Source organism: Melozone crissalis, unplaced genomic scaffold (genome assembly GCF_028551555.1).
Source record: "Melozone crissalis strain CALT ecotype California unplaced genomic scaffold, PUWL_Pcris_2 ptg000036l_1, whole genome shotgun sequence".
Taxonomy (NCBI): Eukaryota; Metazoa; Chordata; class Aves; order Passeriformes; family Passerellidae; genus Melozone; species Melozone crissalis.
Genome location: NW_026535814.1, coordinates 13,695,092 through 13,710,171, shown reverse-complemented (window position 1 = coordinate 13,710,171; position 15,080 = coordinate 13,695,092). Strand labels below are relative to the sequence as shown.

Sequence of the window (15,080 nt, the reverse complement as noted above, 5' to 3'; positions counted from 1 at the left end):
CTGCGCCGCCCGGATCGGTCCCCCCGGCTCCTCCGGCCGCGGCCCCCAGTTCCGCCCGCCCGGCTGCCCGCGATTCTGCACCGCCCCCCTCAGGGCGCGGCAGCCCCGGTCTCGTTCTGGAGCTCCAAACGGATGTTTATTAAATTAGAAACGAACACTAAAATTACCGGCACGGCCTTCGCGAGCTCGCAGGGCCACGGCTAGAGGGCTAGCCCCGGTGACCTGGGGGCGAGGGGGACTCCGGTGTCATGGCAGTCCCCGAGAGCCGCTGGCCAGGGCAGTGGGGGAGCGGCCCCCGGTGTGAGGGGGGTTCAGATCCACGGCTTGGGGGATCCAGGGCTCCGGTGTGAGGGGAGTTTAGGCCCCCAGTGTGGTATATGGGCAGGTTCAGGCTTCTAACCCCAGTGCAGCAGGGCCGGAGCTGCTCGGCCGCCCCCGGGCAGGGCAGGGCACGGCAGGACCTCGCCCCCACAGCCCCAATCCCGGCCCATCCCCACACTGAGCCCCCCGCGCTCGGGTCTCAACCCCAGCGGTGGGAGCTGATGTGCCTGTCCCTCTTTTGTTCTCTCTGACAAAGGGGCTGAGGATCCCCGCAGCCTGGGCTAGCAGGGGAGCCTTGCCGAGACCCTCAGAGGACACAGGTATGATACAGACAGGGAATGTGCAAGCTTGTTTTACCCTTGGCCCTGTCCCTCTGACTGCCCCCGTCAGGATTCTTCCAGTCCTGCTCCTGAGGAACCAGCCCAAGTCCCAGAGTCTGATTTCCTCTGTTGCTTCCCCGTTTCCCCATTTTTCTAAGCTGGAGCTCCTGACCATCTTCCAGCTCCTGATCACCCTGCCGGCAGACCCTGCCCAAAGCTGGCTCCTGCATGGGATTCCATGGGATTCACTCCACACCCACAGACAGTGCAAAGTTCCTTTTTTTTTTTTTTTTTTTGGCAATCTTCTCAGATTCACAGCTCACGTGCTCTGGAGGCTCTTGCCCAGAGGGCTATCCCCATATTCCTGCAAAGAGCTCCAGGTCCCCATCCACGTGGCAGCTGTGTCTCTTACCTTCAGGAACCTGACAGTGGCCACTCCCTTGACAGCCATAGGTCTCTTGGGTTCTAGCTTACCCTACAAGACTCAGAAGATAAGCACAGGCCTCTCCAAGCTGCTTGAAGTTGGGCTGGCCCTGCAAAGCTGGTGCCAGTGAGTCTCAGCCTGTCAGTGGGCTTTTAATACACCACTGATCTGGGAGCACTGGGTCACTCTCCCTTCCATCGGCTGAGGCTTCCCTGTCCCTAATCACCCTCACAAGTCCCCACAGCCCTGCCTGAACACAGGCAGCCTGGTACAGGCAGGGCTGAGGGAAAACAAGCCCAGCACCTCTGATCCTCTGCACCAGCCTCCTCTGTGCTCCCAGCAACAATAAATACTAATAAATACAAACTCTTCCACACTTTCTGCTCCCAGACCCAAGACCAGTGTGGGAGGTCTCACTCACAGCTCCAGTCCATCTCTTCACTCCCACCCACCCACCTCAGCCAACAGCCAAGTGTCCAAGCTGGGAGCAGTGCCAGCAGAAGGCTTGGGCATGTCCCTGGAGTACCAGGGCTGCTCCTCAACTCCTGCCCCTCTTGGTGAAGCGCCCTGGGTGATCCCAGCCCTGCTGCAGAGCGTGGTGTCCGTGCTGGTCGGGAGGGTGGGTGATATCTCAAAGCAGTGCTTGCTGGCCCTTTTCTCTCCCCTAAGTGCTGGGCTGGAGGCTCCCCAGTGGCCCTGGGGGGCAGGGAGTGAAGGAGGTCAGGCCCGGGGTGAGTAGCAGGGGTTCCGCGGCATCTCTGTGAAGGATTTCAGTTCGTAGGGGATCCCCGAATCCACCTCGATCGACTTGCGGGAGAAAAGCAGCCGAATGTCGTCGTGAAGGTAGATCTTCCCTGACTTGGAGCTGTGAAACCTGCGTGGAGACAAGCAGGACAGAGGGACCTCAGGCTCCCCAGGTAAGGGCAAAGCATCCTCAGTGAGGGCACAACCCCCTTGACTACTTTGGCCCCTGGCCAATGTGGCCACCCTCTGATTGCCTTCAGAGGGACAGAGACAGCTGCCCTTGGGCAGGGTGGCAGCTCCAATCTCCTCAAAGGAGCAGCTGCTCCTCCCCAGTCTCTCCTCCTGTCTGGCAGGCTTGGGACAAGACAAGAGAGGAGCGCAGGGATGACCTTGGGGCAGGTGCCCATTGCCCCGGCATTCTTTACCTTAGATGCATCAGATAGCAGAGGACCCTGCGGGGTGGGCTGGTGCCCAGTGGGTCACTGGGGGCCACTGTGGACCCCTCTTCCTCCCCCACGGGCACCAGGAAGATGCGATGGCGCAGGAAGGTCATGTGGTTGGCTGGCATGTCCTGGAAGTCGTATGTCACCAAGAACATCTTCACCACAGTCTTGTTGGGGTTAAATAAGGTCTGGGGGCAGAGGGGTAGGGGGTGAGACTGAGAAGGATGCAGGGCAGAGATGGGGCATCTGGAAGCAGAAACTGCTGGACCAAGAATCCAGAAAGCCCCACACAAATCCTAGAGGGCTTAGCCTGAGTGCCATAGCTCTTTCCACTCACCTTCACACCTGTGCTCCTCTTCTATCATATCCCATTCCCACTGCACATACACACTTTTCTGCCAAAACCCTCACACACCCTTCCTTCTCTGATTCTCCCATCACCTTGTCTCCTTGATAGCACCCTAGGTACCCTGTGCTCCCCTCTGCTATGCTGTCCTCCTGACCATGTAACCTCTCTGCAGGAGACACCCCTTCCAGCTGCTGCCCTGCCTACAACAGCATGGAGCATTTCCCCCCTACCCCCAGCAGGGCAACCAGAGCCCAACCAGCCCCATCCCCACAGTGCTAGTGCAGGCCAGGGAATGACTCACCACTTGGATGGTTCCAGCTTTGGGGACACTGTAACCCTTCTTTCCCAAGGCCTCCAAGTCAATCACTCCCTGGGGCAAAATAAACAGCGTGTGAGAGAGGGGAAAGCCAAGGGAAAGCTGGGAACCAGCATGGGCCTGAGACTCCCTTGCTGGGAACACTTGGTACAAGTCAACAAGAAGACCCCCAGCTCAGCCCCTTTCCAAACCAGGAGAAGAAACCGAGAGGTGGTGACAAAAGAGGTGATGACAATGGCAACCATGAAGCAGCAGAGCCTGTGTATGTTCCCTCTTCTTTCCCTTTTCTGGGTTAAAGACTGCTCCTGGCACAGGCAGCCATCTCCTTTAACAGGTGGTTACTGGAGCCACCCTCTACAGCCAGGGGTTGCCCCAGGGTGTCAGGGTACAGCCCCCCCAGCTCCCCACATCCATGTACCAGGAAAGGCGAGGGCACGCTGTGTTCAGAGATGTCGAAGTAGGTGACGTCGACAGGCAGGGTGACATGCTGGGGACAGTAGGAGCCACTGGCACCGATCTCTGCCATGAAACCCTCGATCCTCCCCGATGGTGCAAAGCGCCCCTTAAGGATGGACTCCTGAGAGGAAGGGAAGCGTTAGGGAATCTCAAACACCAGCCCTACCCCCTGCCTCAATGCTCCAGGTGAAGTCATCCCCATCTTCACTGCACCCAGCTGACTGCTTGCCCTTGTGTGCCTAGAGACCTCATTCTGAGACAGACCCACCCTGAACTGCTGGAATAACACCAACCATCTAACAAGGAGAAGCAGTGAGAGTGCCTTGGCTCAGCCCCCACAGCACCTATCTCAGCAGGTTCCACCCAAGGATCTGCTGGCTGAGCCATGCTGCTGGTGGGGCTGTGTGGTGGCGACTGCAGGCCAGGCCTTTTGGGGACAATCAGCCCAGTCTCACACCACAGCTCCCATCAGGTGCAGCCTCTCACTCATTGCTAGCCCTGCATGCAGTCCCCCAGGACTCACCTTCCCCCAGCAGAAAGGCACCCTTACCTCAAAGTTGCCCAGCAGAGCGTGGCTGACAGTGGTGGTGGCCCAGGGCACTGTGGGGGACCTGGTGCCCCTCCGGAGGCTGGTCCGGAGATGTCGCCTTGGAGTGAGGAGAGAAGACTGGTGTTGGACTGAAGAGCACACAGCCCTGGGTTGTTCATGTCTCTGGGAATGTGGATCCCCCTCCAGGTCCCCCATACCTTTGCTAGAGGTTGAACCCACTTTCCTACATCCCAGGGGAAGAATAAACACCACCCCCGCCCCATCTGCAGTCCTATGAAGGGGAGATACACGGGCCAGGGCAGGGCAGAGGACTCAACCCAAGGTGAACCTTCCATGGGGCTGCAGGGCACTGAGGTGGGCAGGTCCACCCTGAGCCCCCACGTCCATCCCACGGGGCTGTCAGCACACTCACGATTTGAGACGCAGCCCACTCTTCAGCCTCCTCCCGACCGCAGTGCAATCTGAAGAGCTCTGGAGAGGACATGAAATGGAGAACCATGTTAGGGCAGCAACCCCTGGGAGATGCTATCGTCCCTTGCCCTGCCCCATATTCCCATGAGGGTCCCAGCAGATGGAACAGGCTCCTGTCCTTGGGCAGCCATCAGCAGCCTCTGGAGGAGTGGCCAACAGGGCAGCACAAGAACTGGAGTGTCTGGTGGGAACATGAGGCTGCCCAAAACCTGAAATGGCTCAGCTGGGAAAGAGAGTGTTGACACCCAAGAGTACAACACACTGTTCCCTCTTTAGAAAGCAGGTCTCAGGAGCAGCCCCAGTGACAAGACACCTGTAGACAGAGCCATGCAACGATACCCCCTTGCACCTCCCAGGGACTGCTGACACCTACAAGGACACTTGCGGACCAGCCTCTGAAAAGTTCTGTCCCCTGGTGATTCATGCAAAGTCCTCAGCAGTGCCACAAGGCAGTGCCACCCCTACTCACAGCTAGGATCCTACAGCTGTGGGGTGGGGGAGTTAAAGCCACAGTCACACTGCAGCCTCCTTTTAAAGATGTCCCTTTTTCAGGGGCTTTCCCTTCTGGAAGCCACACAAAGGGTAGCACAACACAAAGGGATGATGAAGCTGGCTGGCATGACCAGGCGGGAAAACCCAGGGAAGCTGCTGGAGGGCTTCACTCTGCAAGGACAGTGCTGGGGGCAGCTGGGCTGGGGGACAGTCATGAAAAAGGCACACAGCAATGGAGCTGTGTGCCATGGATGGTGTGACCCAGCTCCAAGCAGCAAGAAGCCAGGGTAGCTCTGACATCAGTTCTTGTGTGTCCCCACACCAAGGGATGCCCTAGAGAAGAAGGTGCCAGGTTTGGCCTGAGCCTCCTGCAGCCTCAGCTGGCAGGACAGGGTGAGGGCAGGGGGCTGATAAGAAGGGCAGGGTAACAAAGGGAGAATTTGAGGCAGCTCCTGAGCTGCTAGGGAGGATTGCAAACCTCACAGATCTGCCCCATTGCTGAGAGCTTGTGGCACCTTGAGGACATGCCACAGGGACCCCAAAAGGGCAGAAAAGCCAGTGGCATCTCTGCACACAGCACTGGGCTCCTTGGTCAAAGCATGTCCAGTCCCACTGCCTGCCACTGGTCACTTGCTCTAATGGGCATCATGGCCAGGAGTTCAAGCCATCCCACACATCTGCCTTCCTCCTCAACAGGCAGGCAGAGGCTAGGCCTCTTCCCAAGCTTGCTGGCATATCATGGCTTAACATGAAGCCATCAGACACCAGAAGTGGCTTCATGACATGTGCAGCTCTCACTGCCATGGGGAGGTTGTCTCCTGCCCAATCAAGGCTCTCCAGGAGAAAAAGCCAGTTGCATGCAGAGGATCTAGTGACTGCAAGATGTCAAGAGCTGGTTAAAGCAGACCATGTGTGTCAGGGCTGACTGTCAGCTGCGGCCTTGCTCACACCAGTACTGCAGCTCAGGGACAGGACAGGGCATGGTGCCACAGTGGACCACATTGCCCACAAGCACAGTCTTGAGCTCTGGGCATCCCCAGGCCATTCCCTGCTTTCCCCTAGGAGCAATGCTCACCTTGGCTGCAGGAAGCAGGTGATTCCAGAATGGAGCTCCCTTGGCATCAGTGCTGCGGCAGGCTGTGGGCACAGGATGGCATGGCAGGACCCTCTTCTTCCTTGCTGGTGGGGACAGGCTCTCATCCTCAGAGCAGGAGTCGGCCATAACCTCGCCAGCGGGCAGCAACTTCCTTTTGGCTGGGCAGGTGCTGCTGAGCTGGCTGCTCCCACAGGGTGTCATCTCCTGGGAGCTCAGGTTGCTGGGCTCGGGGCTGAGTGCAGTCTGTGGAACTGGGGACTCCCTGTACCCATTGGCCACTGCTGGCCCTTCTGCTTCTCCACTAGCCCTGCTGGTGTGAGCTGGGCTGCTCCCTGGCTTCTCTCTCTTCCCACCAGGGTCCAACTGGGTTGTTTGTGCAATACTGTGCAAATCAAGGTGAAGTACATTGTGGCCACTTGACGGCTCCCCATTCTCTCCATAGTCTATGGGCTGATCCCCTGATGAGACAGGGCAACTGTCTCTCATGTGCAAAGTACTGCAAACAATGTGCTGGGGCCAGGAGGAGGAGGAAGACGAGGAGGAGGAGGAGGAGAAGGAGACATCCTGTGACTTGTCCTCTCTGCTGGCTTTGGGGCTGTGGCTAGGGCTGCCCTCACAGCGGTGCTCCACCACCCGCAGCCCGCTGTGGGAGAAGTGTTGGGCAGAGCCGCAAAGGGAGAGCTCCTCCACCAGCAGACCATCTTCAAAAGTATCATCATCATCCAGGGAAGGCTGCCCAGGGCCTCCATCCACCCCCTTGTCACCCCAGTGAGTTCGTTTGGGATCTCGTCCCCCCTCCAGAGTTCGCTGCTCAGGGTATCCCCTCTTGACCGCTGGCCGGGTGCCTGCCCGCTGCTCCGTGCTCTCAGAGGAGCTGGAGAGATGGGAGAAGATGGACACCTGGTAAACCTTCTGGCGCTTGATCTCTGTCTCATTGTAGCCCATGAGGATGCTGCGGTGCGTGCAGCACTGCGAGGAAGGCTCCAAGGGTGTCTCCCCCCTGGGCCGGGACAGGCTGGGCTCCGTGCTGCGCTCCGGGGGCAGAGGCGTCTCTGTGTGGATGTGCCGCATGGAGCCTCACTTGCTGGGACTCCGAGTGGAGCCCATGCAGCAGCAGGAAGGGGACTGTAAAGTGCCACAGGTCAGGGTGCAAGGGCAGAAGGTGGAAGCTGGGCCTCCTCTCACTCAGGATTTCTGTGTGAGCCCTCTACTACGAGGTGCTCTGAAGCACAGCATCTGGAAAAAAAGAGAGCAGAGGGATGAGGATCAGCCCCGGATCTCCATCCTCATCCAGGCTTCCAGCTGCACGGGACCCACTGGGACATGGCTCCTCACACAGCCCACTTGAATCTCCCTCTCCAGGGACAGGAAGAGGAACTTAGCTGATGTGCCTTTCTGGGAAACCTTCAGGCATCACTCAGCTGCAGGTTCAGCACACACTTCCTGGCTTGGGCAACGAGAGAAGTCTCCAGACAGGCAGGAGACTTGTGGACAAGTCTGGACAGGTGGGGAGGAAGAGGCCTGCCCTCTGCCAGGGACACGCTTGTGCTGTTGTGGAGCACAGGAGTCAGGCAGGTCAGACCAGTCCCAGGGGCTCAGGCCTGTAATCACCCCTTTGGGCAACAGCAGCAACATCTCCCAGTGCTGGCCAAGACGTCCTGCCCTGGCCACGTGCACTGAATGAGGCAGGGCTGGTGCCAGCCCCACAGCAGGGACAGGAACCTGTACAACATCCCTGTTACCTCTGCCAACTTGGACCAGCTTGGAGCTCAATCAGCAGCTGGGAGATAGCAGGGTCACCATCCACCCACTCCTGTCAGCTCCAAGGGCCTGCCCTTCTCTGTGCAGCATGGTGACTCACTTCTGATTTTCAGTCCAGTTTGAGAGCTGTGAGAATCCTGTCTACATGTTGGTTGGTTTCAGGCATGAAAAATACTGAAATGGCTGCAAGAGCTGAGGAGATGCAGGAAAAGTCACCAGCAGACTGAGGACAAACTGCCCGTGCCTGGCAGCTCTGCCTTTTGCCTGTCTTTGCAGCTGTGCCTGATCTTGTGGAGTAAGGGCTTAGGGCCAAGTGAGCTATAGGGAAATTTTTTCTCCAAGTGGATCAAGGCTATGTGGAGAATGAGCCTGCATATGCTATTTTGACCCTGCTGGGATATGGATGTGAAAATGGCAGGCCAAGGTGCTTGAGACAAGGGACTCTGTGTAAAAGGAGTGATAAAAGATATAACCATGCACCAGGACATGCTGGGGACTGACTGGCTGGAAAGCAGCACAATAAAAAAGGCCTTGGGGGTCCTGGTGGGTGCCATGTTGACCATGAGCCAGCAATGTGCCCTTGCAGCAAAGAAAAGCAATAGTGCACCAGGCACAGGATTAACAGCAGGTTGAGCAAACTGATCCTTCTTCTTCGCTCAGTGCTGGTGAGGCCACATCTGAGAGAGTGCAAAACAGGACACTAAAAAATTAAGGGAATAGAGCATCTGTCCTATGAGACCTGGGACTGCTCAGGCTGGAGAACAGAAGGCTCGGTGAGATCTCATCTAGATATCTAGATAAGAGGTTCCCTCTGAATATCACAAAACACGGTTTTGTTTAACCATGACCAAGCATAACCAGTTACCTAGAGACGTTGCGGAATCTTCATCCTTGGAGATATCCACAAGTGATCAGGACAAAGTCCTGGGCAATGGCTCTAGGTGGGGCTGGTCCAGATAACCTGCACATGTTCCGGCCAACCTCAACCCCTCTGTGTAGCCCCCAGCAGTGCAGCCCATCCTGGCTGCCCCCACAGTTCTCACCCCTGCTTGTCTCTGGATCAGCCTCCCTGCCCCGCAGCAGGCGGTCCTTGGCACAGCTGGCTGCAGACGCCTGCCAGTCAGGCACCCCCCAGAAGCGGCGTGGCTGCCGTGGAATGGCTCCCACCATCACGGTGTGCCTCCGAACCTCTGCAACGTCCTCTCCAGCTCTTCAGGGTCCACAGTAGCTCTGAGGGGAAGGAAAGGGGGAGATGCAGGGCTGGGGTGATTCAGATGCTTCCTGGGAGAAGGGCAGGAGGGTGCTTCCTGTCTGCAGGGTCACGCAGGCAGGGAAGGCAGCATCTGGGCTCAGCCTTTCCCAGCCTCCCAAATCAAAGGCCACAAACATCTCAGTCACCTCAGGCAGTGCTAACACATTGATTTCCATTTAAACCACAAATATTTTAAGCTAAGCTGTGACCTCTCATACCTGGCTTGATTTTACATCCCTTTTGCATGCCTTCCTGTATGAAACCCTGTGCATAGGAACAGATTCCTCTTTCTTTCTGGTGACCATTTCATGCCTTGCTTTCCAAGACACTGCAGCAACCTCTGGGCCTCCAGCTAGCTCCTGGTCTCATGTTCACCTCCTCCCCCTTCCACCCACAGCACAGGACACTTTCTGGTCCTACAGATAAGGAGAAGAGCTTGGAATTGTTTTCTTCCAATATGAGATGCCTGTCAGGGAAGGCAGAAATGAGGAGCCTGACAGCCCTGAGCCATAATGGCCCCCCACCAGTTTTCCCCAGCACAAAGACAGCAATCCTTTCATGTGCACAGCACTCACCTGTTCAGATGTGCCCTTGATGCACAACAGAGATTTGCAGATGCAACACAGCTCCCCTGTGGTCATAATCCACGGGCACTGCAGCTTTGATGCCTGGAAGAGGGTGTGGAGAAGAGTCAGCTGAAGCAGCAGCTCATGGTGCAACACCTTCAGAGTGTGCAGGAGCCCTTGAGCACCTCCACCCTCAGCACCTCTGTGGCAGACAGCTCATGGACTTCACCAGCCTAGGCACCTCCAGGTAAAGGAGGAAATCATACCTATCCATAGGGACCATGCCTTCCCCACCTCCCTCCTATGCATCCCTCAAATGGCGACTCACTGCAGCACCCATCCAGTGGGAAGTCACTGTCTGGGCAGTGAGTACTGCTCTGAAGGCTGGAAACAGCAGGACCAGGGGCCAGGCAGATGAACAAAAACCCCAAATGGATGCTCGGAGGCAGCAACACTCAAGTGCAATCCCCTTCTGGCATCCTGGTCTGGCAAATTTTGCATCCCTGCAACTTGCACGTGGGAAGCCAGCATCAGCTGTGCTCACTCCCTGACCTCACCTGCCCCAGAAAACAGGCTGTTCTTTCACTACATTTCCAATAAGATTTGTAATTACACGCTGTCATGACCAGTCTCTGAGAGCTGGACAGCTCAAAAGCCACCACCACTGCTGGGGAAGGGCACTGCCAGCAACCAGCCAGAACAGGACCTGTTGAGATACAGCTGCACACAAGGAGCACTTGCAGCATAACAAGCCACGGGTCTAAAACCTCAACAAAAGCTTTTTGCAAAGACCAGCTCCTCCTGGCACCCCATGAGGTCTGCACCAAAGCAGGTAGGAAAGCAAGTGAATGTCCTCAGTTGCGGGCGGATGCTGAAGTGGTAACATGCTGGGCTCTGCCTGCCTGGAAGGTTGCTGCATCCCTCCTCCCTCCCTGAGGGAGCCCTGTACCATGACTTGTGTGGCACTATCAACCAATGGGAAGCAAAATCAGCAACCAACAGCAAGAATCAGCTTGGTGCAGCGGAAGAAAGAGTGCGTCCATGCCAAAACAAACACACAATTTCATCTGTGTCCTTTCATTCTCTTCCCCATGTCCCAGTGAAGTCACAGCCATTTTCTCCCTGGCAACCACTGCCTTTTAGGAGAATGGATGTATAAGGACAGACTGACCTGCTAGCACCACAAACCCCTCCCAGCTGAGCTCTCAACACCAGTCATCAGGTGCTGCCAGCACCAGTCACTAAAACAAGGGGCTGCACCACCTTTTGCCAAGCCCAGATACTGTTGTTTGAAGCATCGTGCTAGAAAATGTCAGCCCCACAGAAGGAACAGGAAAGTATCACCCAAAGTGTCTCCAAGTACACCCTAAGATCTCCTTTAACATCCTCTGTAAGGAATGCCCAGCAGCCTGGATGGGCAGCAGCTGGGCCATAGCTCTGCTTCTCACCCTCCTCGAGGTGCAAGGGGCTGTATTCCAGGAAGGTTCTCTTGGCAGTGCCAAATGCCTCCCAGGGCAGTTCCTCCCTGCTGAGAGCCCATCCAGCTCACAGTAGAGCTCAGCCTCTGACAGCACCAGAGGAGCCCACCACCTCCCCAGAGAACAGAACCTGGGACCATGGCCTCCTGCACTCCAAGCAGGCACAGGGAGAAAGCACCTGGTCACCTCTGCCTTCTCCTGTCCTTGAGTCAGGCATTGCCAGAGCCCTGATTCTGGCCACATGGATGGGACAGAGCCAGGCCCAGGGTTTCACAAGCTAAGCTGAGCAGCACAGGTACCATCTCTGTGGACATGGCACATGGGGCTCCATATGCCCATACCAAGGGTTTGGCCCCTCCTAAGCCCACATGATGCTGATTTTTTTTTTTTTTTGACAGTGTTTCGGTCCATGCTGGTGCTCTAAGATAGGACTCAAAGAGCTTTGCCTCTTAAGGGAAGCCCGCTCAGAGCTCTTCCACTCTGCCCTGCTCCTGCCAAGCCCCCTCATTGCTCAGAGAACAGCCAGGGCCTCATGCTTTTGCCAAGATCTCCCAGCACCTGGATCTGGAGCTATGCCAGGCACAGCTTTCCTCTATTTCTTTGCCTGGGGAAGGGCACCATGCTTCAACACCCAAGAAAAACCCATTGCCAAATGACCTGCAGAGAGGGAGCGTGTCCCGGGCGCTGGCGCAGAAACCCTGTGTTCCTTGGGGACACCAAGCCACCAGAGCCTGATGTGGAATAACACAGCCAGGCCTGGTGGGCTTGGGTCAGGGACTCGGCTTACCTGCTGGTTCCATTCCTATTAGCACATCCAGGAGGAAACCAGGATTAACAGACCATAGTCTCAGTCTGGAGGCAACAGAGCAGGATGACAAGTGAGGATGGGTTCCTGGCTGGGCAGTGCAGCAGCGGTACCACATGCTGGGCTGCAGCCTGCAAAAGGATCTGATGCTGTTTGAGCTGTACTGTGCCAGCCAGAGAGGAAGCAGGATGAGTGTGGGGCAGGGAGGGTATCTGTCATGAGGCAGAGCCCTCAGGAGCCTGGCAGGGCCAGTAGCACAGTGCCAGTGCAAGGAAGAGAGCAAGGGCTGTGCCTGAAGTTGCCACCCTCCTCCAGGGGAAATCCAGTGGCTTCCCAGAGCAGCAGCCAGTCAAGTCAGTCAAAAGGGACACACGGCCAGGGGACAAGAAGCTTTGACCTGGGCACTGCTGCCAGGGACAGAGCACCAGCCTGGTGGCTGGCAGGGTCAAGAGGGGTCTTTGCAGAATTTAGACCACAAAAAACCCCAAACCAATGCATAAGTCACTTTTGCTGCCTTTCTCCTGCTTCCTCTCATGGGAAAAGAGACACTGGTGGCCTCACTCGGGGTGAAACAGGAACCACACAGCCAGGAAGGAGAAGGGCCACCATTAGAGGAGGGCAAATAATCATCCTCAGAACAAGCAGAGTACAAGGCAAGAGAAGAGGCAAGAGAAAACAGACGGCCTGGAGGATAAATCATAACTCTATTGGTCCTATCTGAACCCAAGGAGAAGGAAGGAAATCTAAGCAGTGTGAGCACAAACCCAGGAGCTCCCTGGCACAGGCTAAGAGCAGGGCTTGTGACATGCCAGCAGGCGGAAAGTTTCCGTCACAACCCTGAAGGATGGCAGCACTAACAGCAATGCTGCCACCAGAGAAGGGCTCCTGCACAGTCTGACAGACCAGGCATCTCACCATCAGGAGAGAGACAGACATGTGAGCTGGGGACTACCTCCAGCACTTCAGCAGAGGTGGCAATCCCAGGGAGAAGCTAACAAGATGCTAGAGGAGCAAACTGTGCCTGAAGGGAAAAATGACCACTGGCCATGGCTCTGCCACTATCCTGAAATTCAGGCTGGGGAGGAAGGAGCTGACACTTGGTGAAAACAAGAGAAAAAGAAGGAGAGGGAGGGGGAATGGATTCAGAGGGAGGGAGCTTCCTTGCCCCACTGCAAGGGCAAGTGCTGCTCTCAAGGGTCCTCAGGAGGCCTCCTGCCATGCCAGATTTATGCAGCTGCGGAGCCTTGTTCAGTGTTAGCCCCTGCTAGGAATGGAGAGGAAGCCTGAGCACAGAGAAGAAGGATGGGGCAAGAGGTATTGCCCATGTCACAAGTGCAACCTCCTAGAAACCACCAGACAGATCTTTTACAGAGAGAGACCCAACACCTCCTTGTGCCCACAGCACCGTGTCCCTGAGGTGCTGCTGCTCCCTCCCATCCCTCGGGAGGTGGCACTGACAGGGTGCAGAAGCCCCCAGGAACAGAGCAGCCCTCTCTGCAGTGCATCTTGCTGGGGCTCCAAGCTGCAGCAACCTCCTCAAGGGCTGAGGTCTGCCCAGCAACATGCAGTGCCCCCCCAGCCCCAGCCCCACACTCAGGTGCCGCAGGGACTGAGCCCTTCCGCTCGGCCAAGTCGGGATAACACAATGAAACCTCTCCTGGGAGCCCGGGGGAGCCGGAGCAGAGCTCCCAACCCAGGGACTTACCCCTTCCCTCTGGTGTCCCTCGTCCTGGCACGGATCACCTCCGCACACCTTTCCCAGGTGCCTGGCTTGCACACGGCGATGCTGACAATAGCCTGCGGCTGGGAAGGGGGGTTTACAGGGTCTGCAGGCAGATCCCACTATGCGACAGCCACCTGTGTAAAGCTTTCCCCCACGTCCAACCCCCTCCCCGCCAACCTCCCCTCCACGCACGGCTGCCCCTCTTCCCAGGAAAGCGCAGTCAAAGAATGAAAAGCAGCTTAAAATCCGGCAGGACAATCGGGCAGCTCTCCAAGGCCGGCAGCACCCCCTGCCCACCCAGCCCAGCAGGTTCAAACCTCTGCGATACAGCCCACGGCCGCCCAGCTCCAATGTTCGACCAGGAGCCCAGGAAACCTGCAGCAGGCAGGGCAGGGAAATCCCATGCAGCAGCCGCTTACGGGGAGGACAGCCCAGGTTGAGGACAGACCTTTGTCTCTGCCTGCCTGTCTCGCTCGCTCGCTGCCGGAGGAGGAAGAGGGGGGCGGTGGGGGACAGCGAGCAAAGATAACACCCCTAGGAGGGATGTCACAGCCACGTTAATCACTTGGAATTCCAGCCAGCGCGCCGCAAATATGGGCAGCAAATGGAGATGCTCAAAGCTCTAAAATAATTGGATCCTTTCACAAGAGCCGAGCCCAGAATCCAGCACAGGAATTCAGTCCCTGCTGGAAGTCGAGAGATCAAATACATGGAAAGGCAGGCGCAGCACAAGGCAATCCTCAGCCACCGCTGTATCCAGCTCCATAGCCTTTGGCGCTGCTTTAATCTCAGGTGCCTTCCCAGCGGGAGCGAGGGAGGACCACAGCGGAGAGCCCGAGTGCCCAGCTGAGGACCGGCCCCTTCCCATACAACTTACTCGACTTGTGACAAGGTGCAGAAGCGCTGTCAATGCAAAAGAGGGTTTTGTGAGGGAGACCAGCTGCCTCGAAGCCTTGCTCGACCGGAGGAACGGTCCATGGGATGGAGACCTCTGAAGCTGCTGTTTGGCCTCCGCTGCCCTGCAGGGGATTTGCCCGGCCCGGCAGGATTCCCAGCCCGCATCACATTCCCGGCGAGACGCACACGCGGCACATGTAGGCTCCTGCTCGGCGCCTCAACGGCAATGAAAAGGCACAGAGGCTTCTGCCAGAAAACAAAGAGGCAGCGGCAGAGCTGGGGGTGGGGAAAACTCTCCGCTGCCCAAGAGGATCCCTGCAGAGGCAGCAGGATGCTGCTAGGCTCCACCGCAGCTATTCACCCCCGTTAGCCCGAGGTGGCACCTACTTCGCTGACACAGGGAGTCGAGGGTGGGCAAGCCCCTATTCCCCTCCCCGAGGCAGCACCCGGGTGAGAAGTGCTGGAGGACACAAGCCAGGCCCAGGACAACAGCTGTCCACAAGCAGCAAATTTCTCTGTGCTGGCTCCACATCATAAAAAGCCATGCCTTTTCACCTCGGGGTAGCTGCTGCACAGGGAAGGGTGCAGCCAGCACCGCACCTGCAAGCCCTGGGGA

At 57.1% G+C, this 15,080-nt stretch overlaps 1 protein-coding gene across 3 annotated transcripts in view; it reads right to left on the bottom strand.

The window, feature by feature from the left end:
- Window positions 1-114: 114 nt before the first annotated feature.
- The window catches only part of ATOSB (atos homolog B), a 38,763-nt gene continuing 23,797 nt past the window's right edge, over window positions 115-15,080 (bottom strand). For 2 of the 3 annotated variants that reach the window (XM_054283359.1, XM_054283360.1), the window contains exons 2-10: window positions 9,571-9,663; window positions 8,787-8,973; window positions 5,962-7,218; window positions 4,336-4,394; window positions 3,924-4,020; window positions 3,336-3,494; window positions 2,903-2,971; window positions 2,235-2,440; window positions 115-1,939 (exon numbers count right to left, since the gene is read on the bottom strand). In XM_054283359.1, the coding sequence (XP_054139334.1) occupies window positions 1,786-1,939; window positions 2,235-2,440; window positions 2,903-2,971; window positions 3,336-3,494; window positions 3,924-4,020; window positions 4,336-4,394; window positions 5,962-7,053 (1,836 nt within the window). In that variant the 5' untranslated portion in view covers window positions 7,054-7,218; window positions 8,787-8,973; window positions 9,571-9,663 and the 3' untranslated portion in view covers window positions 115-1,785. Of the gene's footprint in view, window positions 1,940-2,234; window positions 2,441-2,902; window positions 2,972-3,335; window positions 3,495-3,923; window positions 4,021-4,335; window positions 4,395-5,961; window positions 7,219-8,786; window positions 8,974-9,570; window positions 9,664-14,444; window positions 14,664-15,080 lie in introns of those variants that run through there. The other variant, XM_054283361.1, reaches the window with a different exon arrangement.